The sequence below is a fragment of the Ammospiza caudacuta genome, chromosome 1 (genome assembly GCF_027887145.1).
Source record: "Ammospiza caudacuta isolate bAmmCau1 chromosome 1, bAmmCau1.pri, whole genome shotgun sequence".
NCBI classification, from domain to species: domain Eukaryota; kingdom Metazoa; phylum Chordata; class Aves; order Passeriformes; family Passerellidae; genus Ammospiza; species Ammospiza caudacuta.
The window spans coordinates 90,557,588-90,578,577 of NC_080593.1; the positions used below are offsets into that span (position 1 = coordinate 90,557,588).

The 20,990-nt window shown below is 37.1% G+C and overlaps 1 protein-coding gene across 1 annotated transcript in view; it reads right to left on the minus strand.

Moving 5' to 3' along the window:
• Positions 1-3,662: 3,662 nt before the first annotated feature.
• The window catches only part of TERT (telomerase reverse transcriptase), a 28,903-nt gene continuing 11,575 nt past the window's right edge, over positions 3,663-20,990 (minus strand). The window contains exons 6-16 of the mRNA XM_058818702.1: positions 19,615-19,776; positions 19,126-19,221; positions 17,101-17,186; positions 15,162-15,275; positions 13,368-13,439; positions 11,408-11,593; positions 10,089-10,215; positions 9,736-9,797; positions 8,217-8,341; positions 7,730-7,867; positions 3,663-4,013 (exon numbers count right to left, since the gene is read on the minus strand). Coding sequence (XP_058674685.1) covers positions 3,910-4,013; positions 7,730-7,867; positions 8,217-8,341; positions 9,736-9,797; positions 10,089-10,215; positions 11,408-11,593; positions 13,368-13,439; positions 15,162-15,275; positions 17,101-17,186; positions 19,126-19,221; positions 19,615-19,776 — 1,272 coding nt within the window. The 3' untranslated portion in view covers positions 3,663-3,909. The remainder of the gene's footprint in view (positions 4,014-7,729; positions 7,868-8,216; positions 8,342-9,735; positions 9,798-10,088; positions 10,216-11,407; positions 11,594-13,367; positions 13,440-15,161; positions 15,276-17,100; positions 17,187-19,125; positions 19,222-19,614; positions 19,777-20,990) is intronic.

The window sequence follows — 20,990 nt, forward strand, 5'->3', positions numbered from 1 at the left end:
AATAAGGACTGCTCCTTACCAGTACACTCTAATTTTTGTAAATCCCTATGCACACTTAAACAGCAGTCATTTTGTGATTATTTCATATTCTCAAGCATTGCAAGGAGCAAAGATAAAGCATCAGCAGATAAAAGAATGTTAAGGAAATTTGAGCAATTAATTCTGCACAAATATCTTAGCAGATTCCAGAATTTATTGTAGTGGAAAATACTGTAAAAAAAAAAATCCCCATTTTCCCCCCCTTTATTTCTCATACTAAACACAATAGCTGAATAGCATAACAAAAATGCAGATGTATAGCAGCCTTTCAGTGAGCTGCAACCTTACAGGACATGACAACAAAATTAATGTTTACTGAAAAACAGGATTTCCTGTACTTGGCTGTAGATCCTGGCCACTCTCTAGTGCTGGGAGATGAGGATTTCTCTTGTCACAATACCTAAGGAATCAGCAGCCTCTGAAAAAATACGGAGAAAGTAAGTGAGGATAAAGTATGACATTGCCTTCAGGCTGAGTAACTGAGTCAAGAAAGAGAAAGGACTAAGGTTATAAAGCTGTAAATACATCAATAAGAATTTTTAACTAACTAAAGCATATTTTTATATTCATGTTTCTGACTACACATCACTAAATGTTCATTAAAATCCTACAGGCAACTATATGCAGCAGGTCTAAGTAGTCAGAGTTCTGTTCTTAAACAAAAACACATCCAACTAATCTAGAGAGAAGCTAAGAAAATAATTAAACTAGATCTAAAAGACTTTAAAATCTATAACTCCATCTTGAGTCACTGTCACGCTATCCAGACTTGACTTTGGAGCTGTCCCTTCCATTCAGCAGAAGGAAGGCTTTATGGATCACCAGACATGCAGTTCAACCCAGGACAGGACTCTGGGGGAGGACATTTTCAGCTCCACTAACTACAAATGATGGCTGGGAAACACAAGCTGAAGTTACTGTTTAGCTCAAGTAGGCATGTAGAAAAATGTGTTGAGCAACTCTTGCATGAACACTGCTTTTCTGTTGTCAGTGCACTTCTGATGTTACCTCTACCAAAATTCCAAAACTGTAACCTCATTCCAAAAAGTTAGTGCTACAGGTTCCCCTTCTTATTCATGAACAATAAGATGATATCCTATAGATACATTTTTCTCCTGAATAGCTTGACTGCGTTACTTGAGGGAGCACGTGTATGCAAACATCTTCCACTCACTCTTTTTCCAATCTTTTATCTCCATGTTCCATCAAATCTTCTTTGCTCTAATACCCTGCTGTGAACTCATAATGTTCCAACAAACAAGACTTGCCTAGGATTGTCTAGGTTGCAAGAACCACCTGGGTTCTTTGGGGGTAAATCAGTAAAAGGTACAAACACAGCTATGGTGATGTTCAGCCTTAGCCAGAATCCACAGCCCTAAAACAAGGAGATAAATTGCCTATTAAAGGAAAAAGCCTCAGAAGGAGCATTGGAACAGCACTATAAATGAGGACACATCCAAATTATCATAATACAATAAACAGCTGCAGAAAGAAAAGCACAATCCTTCTGGAACAGAGAGGAGTTTCCTACATTGTGAAATTTGACACCTACCTCAACCTGAGATTCCCAGTCCATATCTCCTTCCCAAAAGGCAATAGTGGAGAGAAGGACTTGTTTGATGGAAGCATCCAAAATATTGTGATCTCCCCTAGAGGGGCTTCTGTCAAATTCCTTCCTTACAGCTCTGTAAACATACTAAAAACAATGTTCAGCCCTATTTCTCCCCCACCCCATTTAAAGCCTCCAGCAAGCTCAACTTCCTGAGTGGTTTGCAATGCTGCAGTGCAGGGAGTTACCTTCAGTGGTTTGGCTCTCAATCCCTCTACTTACCTTCTCTTAAATACTGAGACCTTAACCCTCACCACAACTCTCAAAGATTTTGAAATTTTCCCAGCTGTACAATGATTGTTGAAAATCCACATTACAGATTCAGAACGCTCCTAAGGTAATTCATTTAATATTTCTAGATTCAAGTTATTCACTCTACCCAAATGTTTCCTGTCAGCAGTTGCTGTTTAACGCACTGCCTTGCTACCAATTAAGTAGAATATATTTTAACACCACAACGGATCATACTATTTCTTCTAGAACAGTTCTGTGCCAGAATAGCTTTATGGAAAATTTCTACCTCCCTAACATTATAAACATGTATTTTTAGAGCAAAAAACTGTATGTCTCTGCCATGGTTAAGCTATTCCATAGTATTTTCTTTCCAGTTAACGTAAGCCACAGCAGCAACTTCAAGTTTCCAGTACAGACTGCTGGCTCTTCTTCAAACCTCCAAATTCTTCACTTATGAAAACACATACCAGTTTCACTTTACTTTCCCCTGCCTTTTTGGGGGAAGAATATTTTTAATGAAATAATCTTCTCTTGTGATTTCTACACTGTACTTGTATCTGTTTACAAACAGATACTCTTTAAAACTGATGACTCAGCCAGTAATTGCTGGGAAAGGTTCAAACATCAGCTCGGAGAATTGCAAGCATTACCCTGTTTTCATTTTTATGAAACACTTTCAGCTGAGACTACATCATAAGTTTATGTTCTCACAGAGAAAGATGGGCCAAGTTTACATTCCCTCCTTTCTTCATGTTGGTGCATCTTGCTGTCTCTTCCTGCCACACGATCCCATGAAATAAAGCTTTCTGCACTGCCAAGCCTCTCTTATGCAATGTTGTTCCTGATAGTGCTCCCTCATCCAGTATCACTCAGACCACTGAGGGGCATGGGGGTATTTAAATGTTTGAGCTGCTGGCTGGAGAGCAAGAGTGTTGTTCTTCGTCTCTAGTAGGAACAATTGCTCTGTGGCTTTTTAAAAATGTATTTTAAGAGTGCCACTTTGCAGACAGAAAAAACCCAAACCTGTATGACTGACTGTACATTTTGAACTGAGTTATGATGTTAAAGGACAGACTGCAATACTGCAATTCAACCAGCAGTCCCTGTGTAGTGGGGATTTGCCAGGGATGAGGCAACCGTGACTTCTCTGGGCAACCTCTTTCAGCAACTCAACACCATCACAGTAAAGAATTTCTTCCTTTATATTGAATGCAAACCAACTCCCAGTTTAAAGCCATTCTCCCTTTTTCTACCACTATATGTCCTTGTAAAAAATTTGGTTTTGGAGAGCCAAAGATATGCAAATAGAAAAGCAATATACTTGGTATATTATCTAATCAAGAACTTTTCTTTTGTGGGTATAAATGCACCAGCATCATTCTGTACAACACTGTATTAAAAATATCCTAAGTATTCAAAATAAATAAAACATACACTAAACATAATCAGCTTGGACAGTGAAATTTTGACATACATTATTTGTGACCTGCAAAGCATAAAATTTCTAGCCTCTACAGCTTGCCATGAAATGCATTTGCCCTGTGCAGGTCACTGCTTTTTGTGACTCAAACCAGCATATTAAAGATTACTATAAAATAAAGGACCTGGAAAGAAATATGTGTTATTGCAGTTAACCAGGCAATTTATTACAAAATTGACTGGAACACAGAGAAGTAAAAAACAGCCCTTCAAGACAACTCATTGAAACAAGAAAGTTAACATTTTTGTACAAAATATAGTTTAATGATTCCTTCATCAAGAAGATAAGAACTATGGAACATAAATTACTTCAAACAGCTGTGAATTTACAAAAAAACCCCCACAAACAAAAAACCCCAAACAGGAAGGTATTAACAAAACTATCTGCTCTTTTTATGTCCTTGTAGGGTACCTGAGAAACAGACACATAAAACTTCTGGGTGAACTTGCTCTTGGCCCACTCTACCAACATAAACTACAGAGAAGTCACCTAAAGACATAGCATTTATTTTCAAACCTGAGAAAATTATGAAATAAACCTCAATGAGTTAGTCCAGGATAGCTTTGAAATCTTGACAAAGAGATGGTTCTGTCACTGCCTGCAGTAGTGCCACAGTTTCTTCTGGGATCCTCCTGATTAGCCTCCTCTTACCTACCAAAAATATCAGAAACAATTAATTACAACTGCAAATAACTATTCATTCTGGTTTAGGGAAAATGCTAATGAAGCAATGAAATCAATACTAGCTAAAACCACCTAAAAAGCTGAAACATCTGAATTATGAGGAGAAAAAAGCTATAATAAAATATGCTACTGCTCTTCCACACTTAAATTAGGCTAACAAATAAAAAGGTTCAAAACTGTATGTGAAAATATTAACAAAGACAATCAAGGAGAAAATTCCTCCTACTTTCTGTTTTTGTGACTTTTTTTTCAGATTTGAAAATTTCATTACATTTTGAAAAGTGTAAGCCCATTTGTTCAACAACTTTACCCACCAAATAAGGCCTTCTGTTAAACCACAGTTACTGTGAAAGACTGAATGTGCCATCAATAGAAATACAATAGACAGCAAAAAGGACTTTTTACAGATTAGGAAGAACATGTAAAATCCTAGCAACAGTTTAAGTCTGTCACTAAACAGTGTCAGCAAAATTGTCAATGATGCAGAAAGCCAGAAGTACTCAATAAACATTTGCCCTGTATCTGAAAAGGAGACAGATGATGTATTTATATCTTATCATGATAACGAAAGACTCTTGCTCCTTTCCCCACTGGTAATATAACAGGAGGGATGTTAAACAATAACTCTGTTTTAAATACTTAACTCTGAAGAATGATGACAACTCATGACAAGCCCCTGATGTTGACTTTCAATAGGTTTAGAAATAGTGGGGAGAACCTCCTCCCCAAAACCTATGAGCTTGATTTAGATTCCCAGGGAGAGCAATGGAAAGGCACATGCAGGGACACAAGGGAAAACCACATTTATATCAAGTCCTGTCAACAACATAATCTTACAGAGGTAGTAGGTTTTATACAGCCAATACAAACTCCAAAATGACAACAGGAATTGCAGCTGTTAAGTCGACACAGGGGCTTTCACCAGCCTTGTTTATCTCTGTGCTAAAGATTACTGTAGCATGTAGAGATACTGAGCAAACTTCTAGGATCCCATCCCTGTCATGACTAATAACATCCACACATGCTACCTGATTTCCAGAAGACAAAACTAAAAAAACCATGTTAGAATTAGCTCTGACATCTCTACATAATGTTTAGCTCTCAAGTAATCTTTTCTACAAGATGATGTTCTGATTACAATAACATTGCCCAGGACGAGGTCTGGTGCAGGGCAAACAAAACTGATTTGTAACTGCATAGAAAACTATCAACATCTCTGTAAATGGATTTCAGTGCATGCCCAAAGGATCGGGACACTTAGTATAGTACCAAATTCAGAAGAAAACACAAATACAAACATCATGTACAATCAGGGACTGAGCAACAGTCTTCACCTATGACCAGAGGCCTTGGGGATACAAAGACAATGATGCCATTCACACCAAGAGTATGCATGTGACTTGTCACCACAAGATGTCTTTGTACACCACCGATTATTGCATCAACCCTTGCTGCACTGGTGGAACAGGGCTAGTGCAAGTACAGGTAAGATTTTAAGCTGGCTATTAGCAAATGGAGAGATACCATTTGAATTACTTGGACCCCAGTGATCTGTCAACCAATCACAGTGAAAGTTTCCATCTTAAAAGTTTCATAGTAAAGTCACAAGTCACAGCCTGCTAATTGTTCAGGCAGCTGTTAAGCAAAGATTTCTGCAACCTTGATCTCTCAGTAGAGTACTTGAAGTCTCAGATATTTCCAAAAGAAACTGGAGTCCGTAGACAAGAAAAGTGGATTGTCTTAACACTATGGATGTGAAGAACAGATTCTGCCTCAGAGAAGGTAAGAGTTATGAAAGAATAGCTAAAAATTACTCTTTTCAAAAGAACGCCACCATTGACTTTCTACAGACCTTTGGACTTTTCCTGCTCCACCTCCACAATACTCAGGAAGTACAACATTAATAGGCTTCCCCAGGAATTTAGGAAGAAAGGGAATAACCTTTCTAAAGGGCAATTCTCACTGACAGAGAAGCCAGCTGACAGGTGGCCAGCTTTCTCTTCCTGGATAAGAAACTGTTCACAGAGTTAGGCCTTGACCACGTGCAAGTTTCAGGTCAGTATTGCAGTCAGGCAAGTTAGGCACTTCTAGGGGTACAGTAGAAGGAACCTAGTGACAATTGCTATTCAAACTAAGAAAACTTCACCTCTACTTCCCAGCCCATTTTCCTGGCATCTGTGGTGGTGTGACTTTGTGGACAGCAGAGACCACTCTTACTGATGCACACAGCCATGGAAGGTGAAATTCCGCTGAGCAGTAAAGCTGTCTGGGGTTGTATATCCACCCTGGAAGTACTGTCAGATTAAACAGCAAAGCATGCACAGAGAAGGATGGAGGAACTTTGGCTTAGATCGTGGTCTGCCAGTCCAAGATCCCAAAAGCAAAACCTTCAGCATTAGAGATGAAAACTCAAATGTGCCCTATATGGATCTTAAAGAAGTGAGGCAGCTCCCAGAGAAGCCACTGTCCTACTGGTTCTATCTACTGCATTCTCTGCTTAGCTCTTCAGTCGCTGTCCCCTCCAAGTGAAGCAAGCAGCCCTGCCCTGGCTTCTCAGCAGACTCGGGGCCTCTGGTTTTGGTGTCAGTGTGTAACTCAGAGAAGGAGTTCCTCTGGGAAAGGCTGTTGGAATTCTGCTCCACTCACAAAGTCCATAGCTCTCAAGAATGTGGCTATCAAGATCCCAACCACTGGTTTGCTTCCTGTGAAAGTGTCATCTTGATACATTCACACTGCACCACCAAAACTCAGGCTCTGCACTCAGGCATTGTTGCAAGCCTTTGATATGGGAAGGAAATGCTTCCTTAAAAGAGAGCTGCTTTCTTTTTGGGACATTGGACCTCAGTGCAGCTATCAAAGGAAGCTTATGATATCTTTCAAATCAAATAGGTGTTACTCTGGAATGAGACCCAGGAATTTCTTGCTCTTGTATAACAAAACTGCCCAAGCAATGACTCATTCAGAGCGCAAATTACAGAGTCAGCATCGAGAGTCTGGCCATGACTGCAGCTAAATTCATCACCAGCACTGGCTGCTTCAGGAAAACCTCTTGCTGTCCACTTTTAGTATCTTAAAACTGAAAATTCTATTATTTCTGGAGCTGACCTGCAGGCAGACTGAACAACTGTTAAAGGAAAGAGCTCCTCAGGGCCCAGGGACACAGACAGCATCTTTCACCAAATGGAAGTGTCAAAGAAACACCAATATCACAACTGTGTAAGAATACAATTCTGCAAGAATACACATGCAGCGGAGCCAGTGCTTCTGTTTCCAAGTGACTCTGGTGGCACTTTTTTGGGTAAAAGTTTAAATTGTGGGAAGAGCTTTAGTTGCCAGTTAATCTACATTTTTTAAAATAGAAGCTTGAGTGTTTGTATTTCATTTAGTTAAACCTGCTGACAATACATACATGATTAACACAGTCTTATTAAGCCTTCTGAAATGCACAAGCTTACTGAGTGCCAAGCATCAACTGTCCTGTGAGAATAAGGCTCTAGAAAATGCAGTGCTGGAAAGCATTTTAAGTTTTTAGTAAATTTGAATAAAATCAGGAAGATCATTAATGTACATCTGAGAACAACATTTTAGGATTAGAAAACTCTAAAAATCCATTATTTTATTCATTAAATAAGTTTAATTACAATGAACCATAGACAAAACTGTAAAAACAGCTGAATACTTACAGACTTTTAAGGATGTAAGCAGACATTTGTAAACAGCTTCATGATTTAACAACTTGACAGTGAAGGCATGGTAGCAGAGCCATTCTGCTACCTGAATAGGGAATATGCCAGATACACCTTTGTTATCTTTAGCAACCCCTAGAGATAGAAAAGGGAAATAATGTAATCGAAAATGATGAGCATTAACAAGTACATCTGGTCTCCTCCTTCTATAAAATCACCCCAGGACTTTTTACTAGAAACCTGTGCAGTCAGTGAAGTCTTGTGCATCAGCAGAAAACTAAGAAACTGGTACTTGAAACACAATCTTCAGAAAACTGAGTTTTAGAAGAAAATGCACTGTGATACTTATACATTTCTCAATATTAATTCCTGATTTTTATCCCAAAATTACACCATTGGACTGCACATTCAAGACATTCTATTTGTCTAAAAAAACCCCAAACAAATCCAAACCCACTGCTTCATTGCCATTAACATCCTCTACCTGCATTTACTGTTTTCAGGATAGCATAGCAGCATGATGCAGTCTGAGAGATAATCCTTAGGAAGAAATCAGGATTTTTTCTAACTTGCTGGCTGAATGGAAACTGGAGAACACAGGCATGGAACCTGTTCACAAAAACAGCCTCTTTAATAAAAAGTCATTTGCAATTTCAAGTGAAACTATGACTACATAGCTTATACACTATACAACATGTAAATGCACACAACAGTCTTTAGCTGTATCAATGCTGTCACTGCATGACACCTCTCCCATATATACACAATCCTGGAATGTCACACGTAAATGATGCTTGTTTCTAAATTTTATGCTGAAAGAAGATCTTGAAGCCATCTGCCTTGGTAGCAGACTTCTCCTCTGAGGATAGCATAACTGTGTTATGTGCAGGGAAAACTAAACTACCCATTGTCACCAATTCCATATCACAGACTGTGCCACCAGAGAACACTCACATGAGAGAGAGTGAGAAGCAGCAGCAAAGCAAAACCCCACAATAAATTCTGTTGAGGTATGCAAGAAAATAGACTTCCAAATGATTTCACAGACCAGGACACTCACTCCTTTGACTATGTGGAAGCCAACTCAAGCCAAAAGTTTAAGAGCTGGACACATCAGTGCTGTACTAGACAAACTCAATTACACTTCTTGGACAAGGAATACAGCTTGAATGTGGACCAAGATGAACTTAAGAACAAAACCAAAATGTCCCTTCATAACAAGTGAGAGCATAGCAAAAGAACAACATCTGATTTCTGTGAACAGTGAAGAACTCCTTTCACATTTTTGTGTTAAAACAATAAAAACCCAATTACTTGCTGCTGACAATCATTCCAAGTTTTCAATTTACATAATTTAGCATTTTCTTCCAACTTGCTTATCAGTTTTGATTTCTTTCCCTTATCTTTGTTTAAAACATTCACTTTCTCTACTCATCAAGCCACGGTCACAAATGCCAAGATATTACCAGCTAAGGAGCAACTAAAATGTTATCAGCAATAAGAAACTACAACTAACTTTGTATAATGAAACCTCTCTTTACCTGGAGTAATACTGGTCAAAGTTCTGTATGACTTTAACAGATACAAAGTTCTAAATATAAACTGCCTAATATTTAACTAATCTAAATATAAAATGGTTAATAAGGCTTCTTATCATACTCCTGAATCAAAACAGACAGGTTATCTTGAGGTCAGCTGTCAAAACCAAGACAGTGAAAATCCATTTGGCAAAGTATCACTTGAACACACAAATCAAATATATTTCTGTATCCTAAACCTAACAGTATTACCTAAGAAAAGTGTTGAAACAAGAATAATTTGACCCACTATTGACATTTACTACTGCACACATTATACATATATATATGTATATATATATATATATATATATACACACACACACACTGCACACCTTCAAGACACACTTGTTTTCTGATTCATAGCTCCTCCATGTGGCAAGAAAGAGTAATGAAATACTGACACTTCAGAAGACAGTCACTCACCTGTAAGCCTGGAGTAAAAATATCTTGTAGATGTTAATGAGGACTGTTCTAAGGCTGTTGATCTAGAACAGAACAGAAACAGAGCTATAAGAATATTTTAGTGGCATAATAGAATTTGTTGAAGATCTAGACAAAAACCATTTTATGTTAAACTTAAAAGATTTCTTTAATGCAACTAAGTTAACAATGTTGTGAAGGATTAGTTCTGAAACCCTACACTTTATCTGATGTCAACATTCCCAGATTATATGGATTTCCTCTCAAAATAAACTTGTATGTTAGAACTCAAAGCAGTTTTAATGCTCTTCATCACTAATCACTATATTGCCAAACATCCATTTTCATATTCCCACCTGTAAATCAAGAAATAAACTATGACATTTCAGTTTGAGGACTGCACTCAATTTGTATTTCATGTTTTTTCCAGCTGTTACACTTGAATTGAAGGAAAGACTTGATCTGATAGAAGTACAGCTGTAACTAGAAAAAAAAGTAAAAAAAGTAGTTAAACTTTATGGGCTAACAGACTAAATTAAATTCTCTAAAGTAAGCCTAAGCCTCATTTAACTTCCCATATTACAGAGATTTCCTGCTAATCAATGAACCAGTAGCTAAAAGATGACCATAATTAAATTAAATGTTGAAAGAGACCAGGCCCTGTGGCATTAAGGGTATTTAGCTAAGGGCTGACTTCAATATCTCAGGGCTGAAAAATTCAGCCTGCTAAAAAAAGCTAAATTGATAACCTTAAAAACAAACTAAATGTATTTCTTAACCACATTGTCTAGCCAGAACATTATTAATTACTCCAGTGACAATCATCTTATCTATATCTATGATCCATGCAATGTAGGAGCTTAGGCTTGAAGCCACCTTAGTTACTGGAACAACCCTAATGTTCCAGCTACTTAAGTCACACTTATCAAAAGCAAAGTCTTGAAACAAACACTGGTGGGCTTGGCAGTGCCGGGTTAATGGTTAGACTTGATCTTAAAGGATTTTTCCAACATAAAGAATTCCATGATTTTATGATTCTGATTAGTGCCTCCTAGACCAGTAGCATCAATAATACCCTTTTCAACAAACTTTTTCTTTCAAGAACTCAGCTAGGGAATAAGTCTCTTTGGCTGTTGAGTTTGGCCCTTCGCTACGGGAAACCACGTCATATAAATTCCTTTCCTGAAGTGACCAAGCTTTTCTGTTTAGGAAGACTACTAAAGAACTTTACCACCCTATTGATGGAAAATTTCCTCCTAATTTTCCACTTAAATGCTTAAGGGCTGCTTATACTAAAAATGGTCAATAATGAAGCTAACGAAGCAACATTTTCCTTGAGTTTAAACCAGTCTTTCTTTTTGTTCTTTAGAAAATCTCGTAGCTCAGGGTCTACAGAACTTTTCAGTAGGATACATTATCATCCTCTCTGGAGTTCTATGCCACATCAGATTGTTTTGTCTAAATGGTCAAGGTTGCTAGTTTAAAGAAAAGTTCCCCATCCCACACATTCTTGCCCATCTGAAGTGTATCAGAGGGAACACTTCTGATGTTGAAAGGATTGCTAGCCCCTGTAGTCTATACCAAATTAATCCCAATCTATTTTGCAATTAATTCAACTACACCATTCCCAACACACCCTTGTGCTTCTCCCACTGGAGTGCACAACTCTATTTACCTGGAGTAATCGCAGTAAACCTCAAGTGTTTTTATATCTAATAACAAACCACACCATGGGATCAAACGACAATCTGGCAGCTGTTTAAATTTGGAACATCCTGGGATATCATCAACAGGAAAATTCACCACTGTCTTATTTGGGTTTATTAAAAGGCCGTACTCAGGAATACCTGTTGCTAGAGTCCTAAAACAGATATCAACAGTTAGGCTAAGCCCCCCCAGCAAAGCAGACAAAAACTGGCACCATGCTGCAAGACAGAAAATCTTGAACAAAAGGGCAGAAATCAAAGAATGAAGGGAACCACAGCCAACTCTTCAGGTTAAGGAACACAGCTAGAAATAAAGAAAGAGAAGACATTACAGGCAAATAAATATATAAAATGAACAAACTTGAGTATAATGAAGAAAAAAATTTACCGATTAATGCAAATTAAGCACATCAGCCATGCAACGCTTGAGACAAGCTGTATGAACCACACTCACAGAAACCTCTGAAATAAAAATCACTGGTAAAAGATGACAAGTTCCTGTTTTTGGAAGTTAACAAAACCAAGGAGAATCCATATAAGAGGAACCTCACTTATCTGATGAAAAGTCTTGAAGGGGAACATTTTCCCTAAGAATGTTTTCACTGCCAGATTACCTGCTACATACTGGATCAGCAGTGTCATGGACAAGAAGCAGTTTGCCTAACTTGGTAACGTACTTACGTGCAGGCTTTAAAGAGAGGAAGAGCTAGGCTCCTTTTCTTGGGGAGTCATAGTCTTAATGCTGTCTCCTCAAAATTAATTTACTGAGTCCCCCAGTTCTAATACTACATTAGGAAAACCTGGTTCTCATAGGATCTGATCTGTAAACAGTTGTGAAAATCTCTCACAGAAAAGGCTACTTCTCTACAGAAAATCAACATATCTGGTAGAGAAGCTGATATAGAACAAAGATGCAGACAACTTCAAAGGGCAAGAAGGACAATATCTGCACTGCTACTCAGGTGACATTGTGCTGAAAAGATGTTATAAGAGATTAATAGCTCTAAGCCCTCACTGTTAGTTTGATTTATCTGTAAACCCACAGATCCCTAGAAATTGCTTTCTGTTCTGATAAGGAAATGAGGATAAATGAAGTCTTCAAAACACACTACCACTATTTCATACAATTCATACTGTACTTAATGGATTGCTCCATTACCTTTCAAGCTCACAACAGAGCTGCATCTTTGTGACTACTGAAAAGCATGATGCAACTGACAACACTGCAGATGCTAAGCTTTTCTTCAAGACCTGTCCTGTGGATCCTTTAAATTGATTTTGGCATCAGCAGAACTCCCCTAGGACTGACTGTACACTCCTATCTGCAGTAACCAGGAGCTCCTGGGATTCAATTTTTAAAGAAAAGGTAGTTCTGAACCACAACAAAGAATTACTGTTTTAAAACTTCAGTGTGAACTGCATACTAACATGCTATTGGTATCTTCAGATACTCATCATGGAATGTTAATGACCTGAAAATTCTTAGCAATATTGGATTGGACCAGAGCTGCATTCTTTCCTGGGAAACAGAAAACAGCAGCATGAGTTCCCAATAAAAATATTTTGAGAATGTAAATAAGGCATCTTAAAAAAATTGAGGGAAAATGGTTTTCAAAGACAACTGTCATCTGCTTTGGTTAGGCTGCAATACTTATTTTTGCTTGAAGCTACACCAAGGTTAGTAGGTAGGTCCCTAATTTAAACTTTAGCAGGAATTGCCCAGTATGTGAACTGCAACAGTTTGTTAACTGGCAACCAAGAATGCAGTTTTAGGATTCTTCCCAAGCACAGGCTACTACCAAGGACTCCAAAACAGTCCTTGATTGTTAACTCATAAAACAAATACACCTATGTGCATAAAGATGAAAAACAATTACATAAAAGATAATAACACTAAATAATTTGCAGACTATGTCTCTAACAGCATACCTTAGAAAAGTTCTTGCCTTCATTAAATGTGGTGTAAGCAGCAAAAAATCATCAATGAGACGTATTAGGACTCTGTAATCAAGAAGAAACCAATCTTAGATTTTTTAATACGCAATCTTTTCAAGGTTTTCTCATACATTTCAGAGCAACAATGTGCCTGCCTATTTTAATTCACAAGATGGTAGAGGCCAATATGAACTCCAAATTGAGGCCCATTAAGAAATTCTCTGTTTTGCTTCTTTCCTAAACATGAATGAAAATAAATAAATAAAGGAAAAAAAAGGAAAAAAGTGAGACTGGCTAGACGAAACATGAAGGAATTTACAACATACAAACTATTCCACAATGGCTTCCCTGGATACAGGGCTTTACACTTTTCTAAGGGAGAATTTGCAGTATTTTTCTTGACAAGACAAGAGGTGCCAGACCAGGTACACAAGTAGATTCTTGGTGGGATCCAGCTCTCTTCGTTTACCAAGTAATAACTTGTTTATGAAGCGATAGCTTGACTGTAAACCAGAGTACCATCTAGCACTGCAAAGGGTGAAATTTTCCAACAGAATTCAGACCCCAAGCATGCCCATATTTTTCTGGTAAATCCTGCCTAGCAGATCACAGAGAGGTAGCTCTGGAGATGATGATGTACAGTCTCGTCTTCAAAGCAAGAGTACTGCCATCACTATGACCAGATCAGCTGCACCTTGGCCCAGCCACGTCAATAACTACCTTATTCTTCTGACTTAAAGGACAAATTAAATCATCAAGATCATTCAACAGACACTTAAATAACATTCTAAAATCTGCTCTAAATAACGACAGTCACTACATTAAAGAGTGCATTCTTCTGAATCAGTTTGATAATTTCCCCTTTCTAAACACCCTTTGAAATCAACAGACAGCTTTTCACACTCACATCAGAACACCCTCAAGTCTGTAAGAAGTACTACTTTTATAGGGAAATGTTTAAAATTCTGACACCCAGCAAGCCTCCCAAGAAGAGACACCAGACACATGTACTTATCTGGAATATTCCCACAGTTCTTTTTTATTTTTTGGGGGGGGAAGAATTCACAGCAATGAAGGGAAATGTCTGAACACAAGGTTCAGGGTTCAGCTCATGACTATATGCCCTAACCCAGGATTCAGTTGGGGATCTGTTCATACAAAGGTAAAAGGAACCTCAAAAATTTTACAGCTAATAAATTGGTAAAGTTTTTATCAGACTAGTTTTCTGTCAACTTCCTAAGGAGCAAGCACATGCAGGGCACAAAGACTGAGAAGATTTACCAAAAATCACACAGGGCTTCAAACAAGAACCAACATACCCCATAAAAATCTGCTATAACGCTCTGACCTTGATAAAATGTTAAGATTTACTGACAGTGGATTGGAAAGCCCTCAGGCAGAAGCCCGGAGTATCAGTATCAGAAAGTATGTAACAAACATCTCATCTTGTCTGAGGTGGAAAGACCACAGATGATGTGGGAAGGAATGAGACAAACTTCTCAGAAGTACAAGAGCAGCTTGTAAGACTCCTTACCGTGTCCTTTCTAAGAATAAATCTCCTACCAAAGATAGAAAAAAGCTTCTCTGCATTTTCTTCTCAGTCTTGCAATGGGGAAATTCTCCCCAAAAAACAACCACAGTTTCACTGAAGCTGCAGAGATGTGCAGCATACTCCTAATGAAGTTGGAAATCCTTGAAATTCAAAACTAAATGTCAGAGAAAATTTCCAACAATATGTACTACATATTATGAATTACTGTAACAGGGTACAGCACAAAGCATCCCTACCCATCCTGCTTTATTCCAGCGAGCCATTTGTTTTCCATATCTCCATAGAATAAGCTGCAAAGTAAGGTTGACAAAATGGAGCCCTGTGGAATTCCACAGCACTGTAAGTAGTATCTACGAAAGAATAAAAGAAAACAAAAAAATCAAATCATGTAACAAGATCACAATAGCTGTTAAATATTTTTTCCAAGTATAACATAAGAAATATGCTACATGTTTGCCAGTTAGCCTTAGGTTTTTTTTTTGTTCTTTCTTCTAAGAATCTACATAGAGATCTAGAAGTTTTAATTTTAACAGTGAAAAAAACCCCACTAATTCCCATATTTCCTTTGTATTAAACTCCAGGAGACAACTGCCATTAAAAAAAGAAACTGCGTAACTGATCTCAAACCACAATGCCTTCTTCTGCTGCAGACACATCCTTCATTCAAGTTTTTTAATTCTTTATGTTACATGTTACTGTGACAGCTTCAAGAGAAGTCTTCTTATACACAAAACAAAGTGCACTGGAAGAATTTTCTATGCTGGCATCAACCAAATGGGTATGGCTCACAAAACCCAAGGGAATTATTTTCACAACACTTTGAAGCAGTGAGATACTACAATGTCCATTTCCCCACTATTACACCTCACAGCTTGGTGAAGCTGAAGAGAATAAATTTAGACCACATACTACTTTTGAGCACTGATCCTACCTGTATTTTCAGTCATCTGAAAACACTCCTGGCAGTGATTTTATTTTCTTACAGACTTTTGTTAAATGTATCAAATGGTATTAAAAGATTGCTTAGATAATCAGCTCAATAATCAGCATTTTTCAAAACATCAAGTTAGTGTTGACTGTGATTTTTTCATGAGGACAAGAGACATTTCTATTTATTTACTGAACATATGGGGGTTTTTTTGACAAACAAGAACAAGCTACTTAAAAGGACTAAGTTCATTTCAGGACAAACAGTATTTCTTCAGTCAAGTTGTGACAGAAATTGAAAGTGTGAAGGTGGTTTTGTCAGGGTGTGCTTTCTCTGAAACCATTAAAATTCCATGAAGCATACTCACGTTGGTTAGTCATTAATAAAGTATGCCACAAGAGCATTCTTACAATCCTGCCAAAGGGAGTGTAAACATCAATGCTAGAAAAATATAAACATGCTTCTATGTGACTCTTTGAGAGCATTTCTCACTCTCCCTCAATCCTGTGAGATTCTAAAATAAGTGTGCTAAAACAAAGGTATTTTTTCCAGAGTTAGAAGCTATTCACTCTAACATAAATCACCCTGAATTTACAAATAATGATCATGTAAGTACTTCCTTTTTTAGGCATGGTACACATTTGCCACCTGGAGGCAAAATATAAGTACCAAGACAGTATCTCTACCAACACAAGAAGAAATCTGCATTACTACTTTCTTAAATATGTGATTCTTAATTTTGGAGTTGCTAATAATTTAAATTCCTATTGCTACTGCCTTTTATTTTTATTGCAACTTGTCAAAGAACAAAACCATTGCACTTCAGGGAAATGACTAACAAGGCTTTTGCATGATTGCTTGGATGTTACTCTTGCTTTTGCTCACCACTATGGATCCCACTATTTTAAAGTATATTCCTTTTGAATTACACTTGCAGTTTTAAATGAAGGTTATTGCATATGCTATTGAATAATATAAGTTATGAAGGTTATTCCCCGTTCTATGGAATAATGCATTGTAAATAATTAACATCACCCAGGTAGGGAAGAGAAATTTTACTAAATATAAAGCTGACTCCAAACTCTTCATGCTTTTTTGGAGCTTAAACTGATACACAATTTTTCACTAACACGAAATTAAAAAATCTTTAAAAGACAGCTATTCAAAAGTCCCCGAAATCAATTATCAATTAACAAGAAATAAACAAACAAAGCATACTATACTAGAATAACAAATTTCTTTTTTACCTGTTCCTTATCTCCAGAATGCTGTTATGTATCATTTGAAGGAAAAAATTAAACAGGCTGGAACTTGTCTCATAAAAAGTTAAGCTCTAGAAATATGACAAAACAAAACAAGATTTGAAATGAAAAATACACTGTAACTTTGAAGATACATAGAAAGCTTTAAAAAAGTAGACTGTAGCAGCTCAAACCCCTATGTAAGTGAAAAGACAAACCCAAAACCCTAGATCTGAATATACATACTAAAACGTTGCTCACATCCAACAAGTTAATTTTTGTTGGATGTTGTTTTTTTTTTTTGTTTTGTGTTAGCAGAAATCAAATATAACAGCTAAACCCACTTTTTAAAGTGCTGGCATAATATATTGTATTATTACAAGGTACAACACCCTGCTCTTTTGGCCACTTTCTATCCTGTAGGACAATTCTGTATGTCACAATCTTTATGATTCCCAAAGTCTTGACACACTCACTTGCCCATTCTGCTGCAAAACACACACTTCTTCATGCATTACAAAGACTTCCATGCATTGCTGTCCACCCAATATTTATGGAACATTTTGTTAAAAATTATAAGATAAGAAATTCATTTACAACAATTTAAATACCCTTAACAATGACTTAATTCAAATTAAAATTACTTACTACTTGCATAGATTAGACAGCAGACAAAAGCACCCAGCCTTTGATAGACCATGCAAGATCATGGTTACTTGCATTGAAAAGATAAGGTGATGTACCAGTGGTACAGACACCCAGCCTGACATGACACTTTTCTCAAGATACATTGTTCTTTTAAGATAATGGCACACAAATTGTTTTCAAACAGAAAATATTTTTAAATAGAACACTGCTGCTCATGCAATATCTAGTCTAATTCTCTAAATCAGTTTGAAAAAGATAAAATGTACTTATACATCAGCAATCCAGCTAGTTTCCCTTTTCATCCAGGTACTCATTAGACTTTATTTTTGTAGGATTCTGGAATTGTACACCAGCCACACCATATATTCTACTCCTATGTTCCACAGATACACAAGATCATTTCATGTGTATGTTAGAAATCGCCTTTTGCCAATCTTGTCATTTTCCACTGCCAGGTTTAGAGAAGAAAAATTTGAAGAGGAATTACTAGCCTGAAAGAACATACCTGTCTGCTCATTGGATGCTCAGGAAATCTTGTAGGTTGTTATTATGGAACACCATGATTACAAGCAAGGAAATGCATGATGACAAACTGTCTGAGCCTATCACCTACTTCTATGTCTTGAGAACAAACACTTCTATCACAAGAATGAAAACAGAAGGATGCTTGCTTCTTGCAACAAAGCATCAGCTGGAGTAAAGTTAAAATACGTGTAATTTTTAACCATATGTTAATTCACCAAAAGCAAGAAATCTCTTTAAACAAAAACTTGGAAGAGTTGATCTTGTTTGCTTTGTACTTAACTCTCCCCAAAGAAGAGTTCATTCTCATCCACCTTGACAGATAATGCTTAAAATAAGTTTTTTAAATTTTTAATTAGGCACAAAATAAGATCTTAAAACAAACAACAGACAAAAAGTTGTGCAGTTTGCAAGTCAAGATATCACATCCTTAGCTATCTGGCTTATAATTAATTTTATTCATTCTTACTTCCCTACGTTTTGGAGATAGGAAGTGTTGATACCCGCTTTTATAAATAATTAATTTCTCACTTGAGGACTGTTGCAAGAAACAATGAAATTAGGAAAGGAAAAAGAAAACACTGGTTAAAATAAAAGTTTGATAAAATAATGAGAAAATCTGAGAAAAGTCAAGAAGGACTTTTAGTCAGATTTCTGGTGCACTCCTCCCGCTGAACACTCAGAGCCTGTTACAAACATCAGAGATGACAAAAGTCTTTCTACAGAAGAAAGAAGGTGCTGGTTAACTAGATGAGAAGTAATGGCACCACATAATATGTACATACAAGTAAAAATCCCAATCTTCCTCTAATTCTTCTGCCGCTTTCTTTTTCAGTTGAAAAGAAGCCTCACAATACTTACCTGTTCAACTACTATTGCATTTCGCAATGAGGCATTCTCCTGAAGCTGGGACACAAACTGCTTCATGTCTGGCATAAAGTCCTTGAAAGTAGAAACCTGTGTAATTGTTTAAATTGTAAAGAAACAAATGATAAAAGCAATAAAATGTTCAGTAACTGACTTTACTGTTCAGTGAAGATCAAAGAACGAGCCTTATTACATTATTTTAATCCAACAATTCTTCTACCATTAAAATGAAATGTCTCACCCACAAATCTCTATTTCCACAACACATTTATCTTTATTTTTACTAAGAGTGAGTAAAAACTTTAAAAGGTATGGAATAAAAACAAGCTTTTTCTACCCCTGGAAAATATCTGACAGCATTTAAAAATGTTTATTAAGTACTTAACCACTTCAAAGGGTGGCAAAAAAAAGCTATGAAGGCAAAACTTTCCTTGGACCAAAATATTCTTATAACAGCAAAGAGAAGAAATCAGGAAGTCATACATGTCTCTTATAGAGCCTCTTGGCTCTTCCACTTGGGGTAATCATAATGACAGCGTAGCGCCGTATGCAGTACACGGTTCTCTTCTCAGGCCTCAGGACCCGCGAAATCACTTCCACCAGTTTGTTGTGAGGAATGCTATCATAAGCCCTGGACACATCAGCCTGAAACACAAGAAATATCTTCCACCACATATTCAGCAATATTGCTTTAAACATTCTGGTAACATACTATCATTGTAGTATGCCAGAAAGGCAGAAGGACAGATCACATGGGAGTAAAATTATTGCACCATTCAGGCCAAATTCCTGACCAAAAAAAACTCACTGCTTATCTGAAAGACCTTTCCCCATTCATCAAGTATTCCCTTAGAAAGGAATATCCAAATCATCAGTTTTAACATAATTCTTCTTATTAACACAAGATTATACCACATGCAACCTTAATTCTAACACTAACCTCTAATCATTTAAGTTAATAACTAGTATTTTTATGTTTCAATATTTTAAGAAACTTGCCTCACCATATGGCCATGGAGATGGCATTTTAGACTTCTGGAAAGCTACAAACCTACATATTTTACCTTTCCCTTCCTTTCCTTTCGTTTCCTTTTCATATTGGAAACCTAGCTCTGCTTTTACTTGTCCTAGTAAACTAGGAGAAACTTTCTGTTGAAGTTTCAGGAGTAAACTGAGAAAACTTTCTGTAGAAGCAACAATTTTAGGATTATTATAAAACAGGTTATGTCAAGGACTTGACCCTTTGGCTAGAAAGGGTCAAGTCCTTGACTTGATAACAAGGCAAAATTATGAAAGTTATTTCAGGGCAGGATGACAAGCGACATATGAGAGACGAGAACACAGCCCCCCTGCAACACATACAAACCTGTCTAATTTACATATTTCTGTATACACTGCCCTAATTTAAAGCTATGAATTGAAATCAAACACAAAATGTTGCCTGCTAGACAGAACTGACAGAAGTGTGAAGATGAAGAACAAACTCCTTTAAAAATGGGCTACCACAAGCATTGATCTTTTTTCAAAGTGGGAGAGGAAACTTCTTGGAAAGACACCAACCAGAAGTCATGTGTTCATTTTCAACAGAAACTAATGATAGTGAGATAGAAGAAACAATTTTTAAGAGACATTGAATTTATTCAAAAGCACATCAAACATTTTTTTCCACTTTTCATATGGCTCAAAAGGCTATCTGAGCTTCTATCTATCTGTCTCCCACTTTTATACCCAGCTAAATGTTACTGCAAAAAATTCAGTGCATGCATAGCAGCAGGAGCTCCTGCATGACAGAAAGATGGACAGAAAAACACGCAAGCAAAGGAAGCTCTACTGCAGGGTCACCCACCCACAAAAAACAA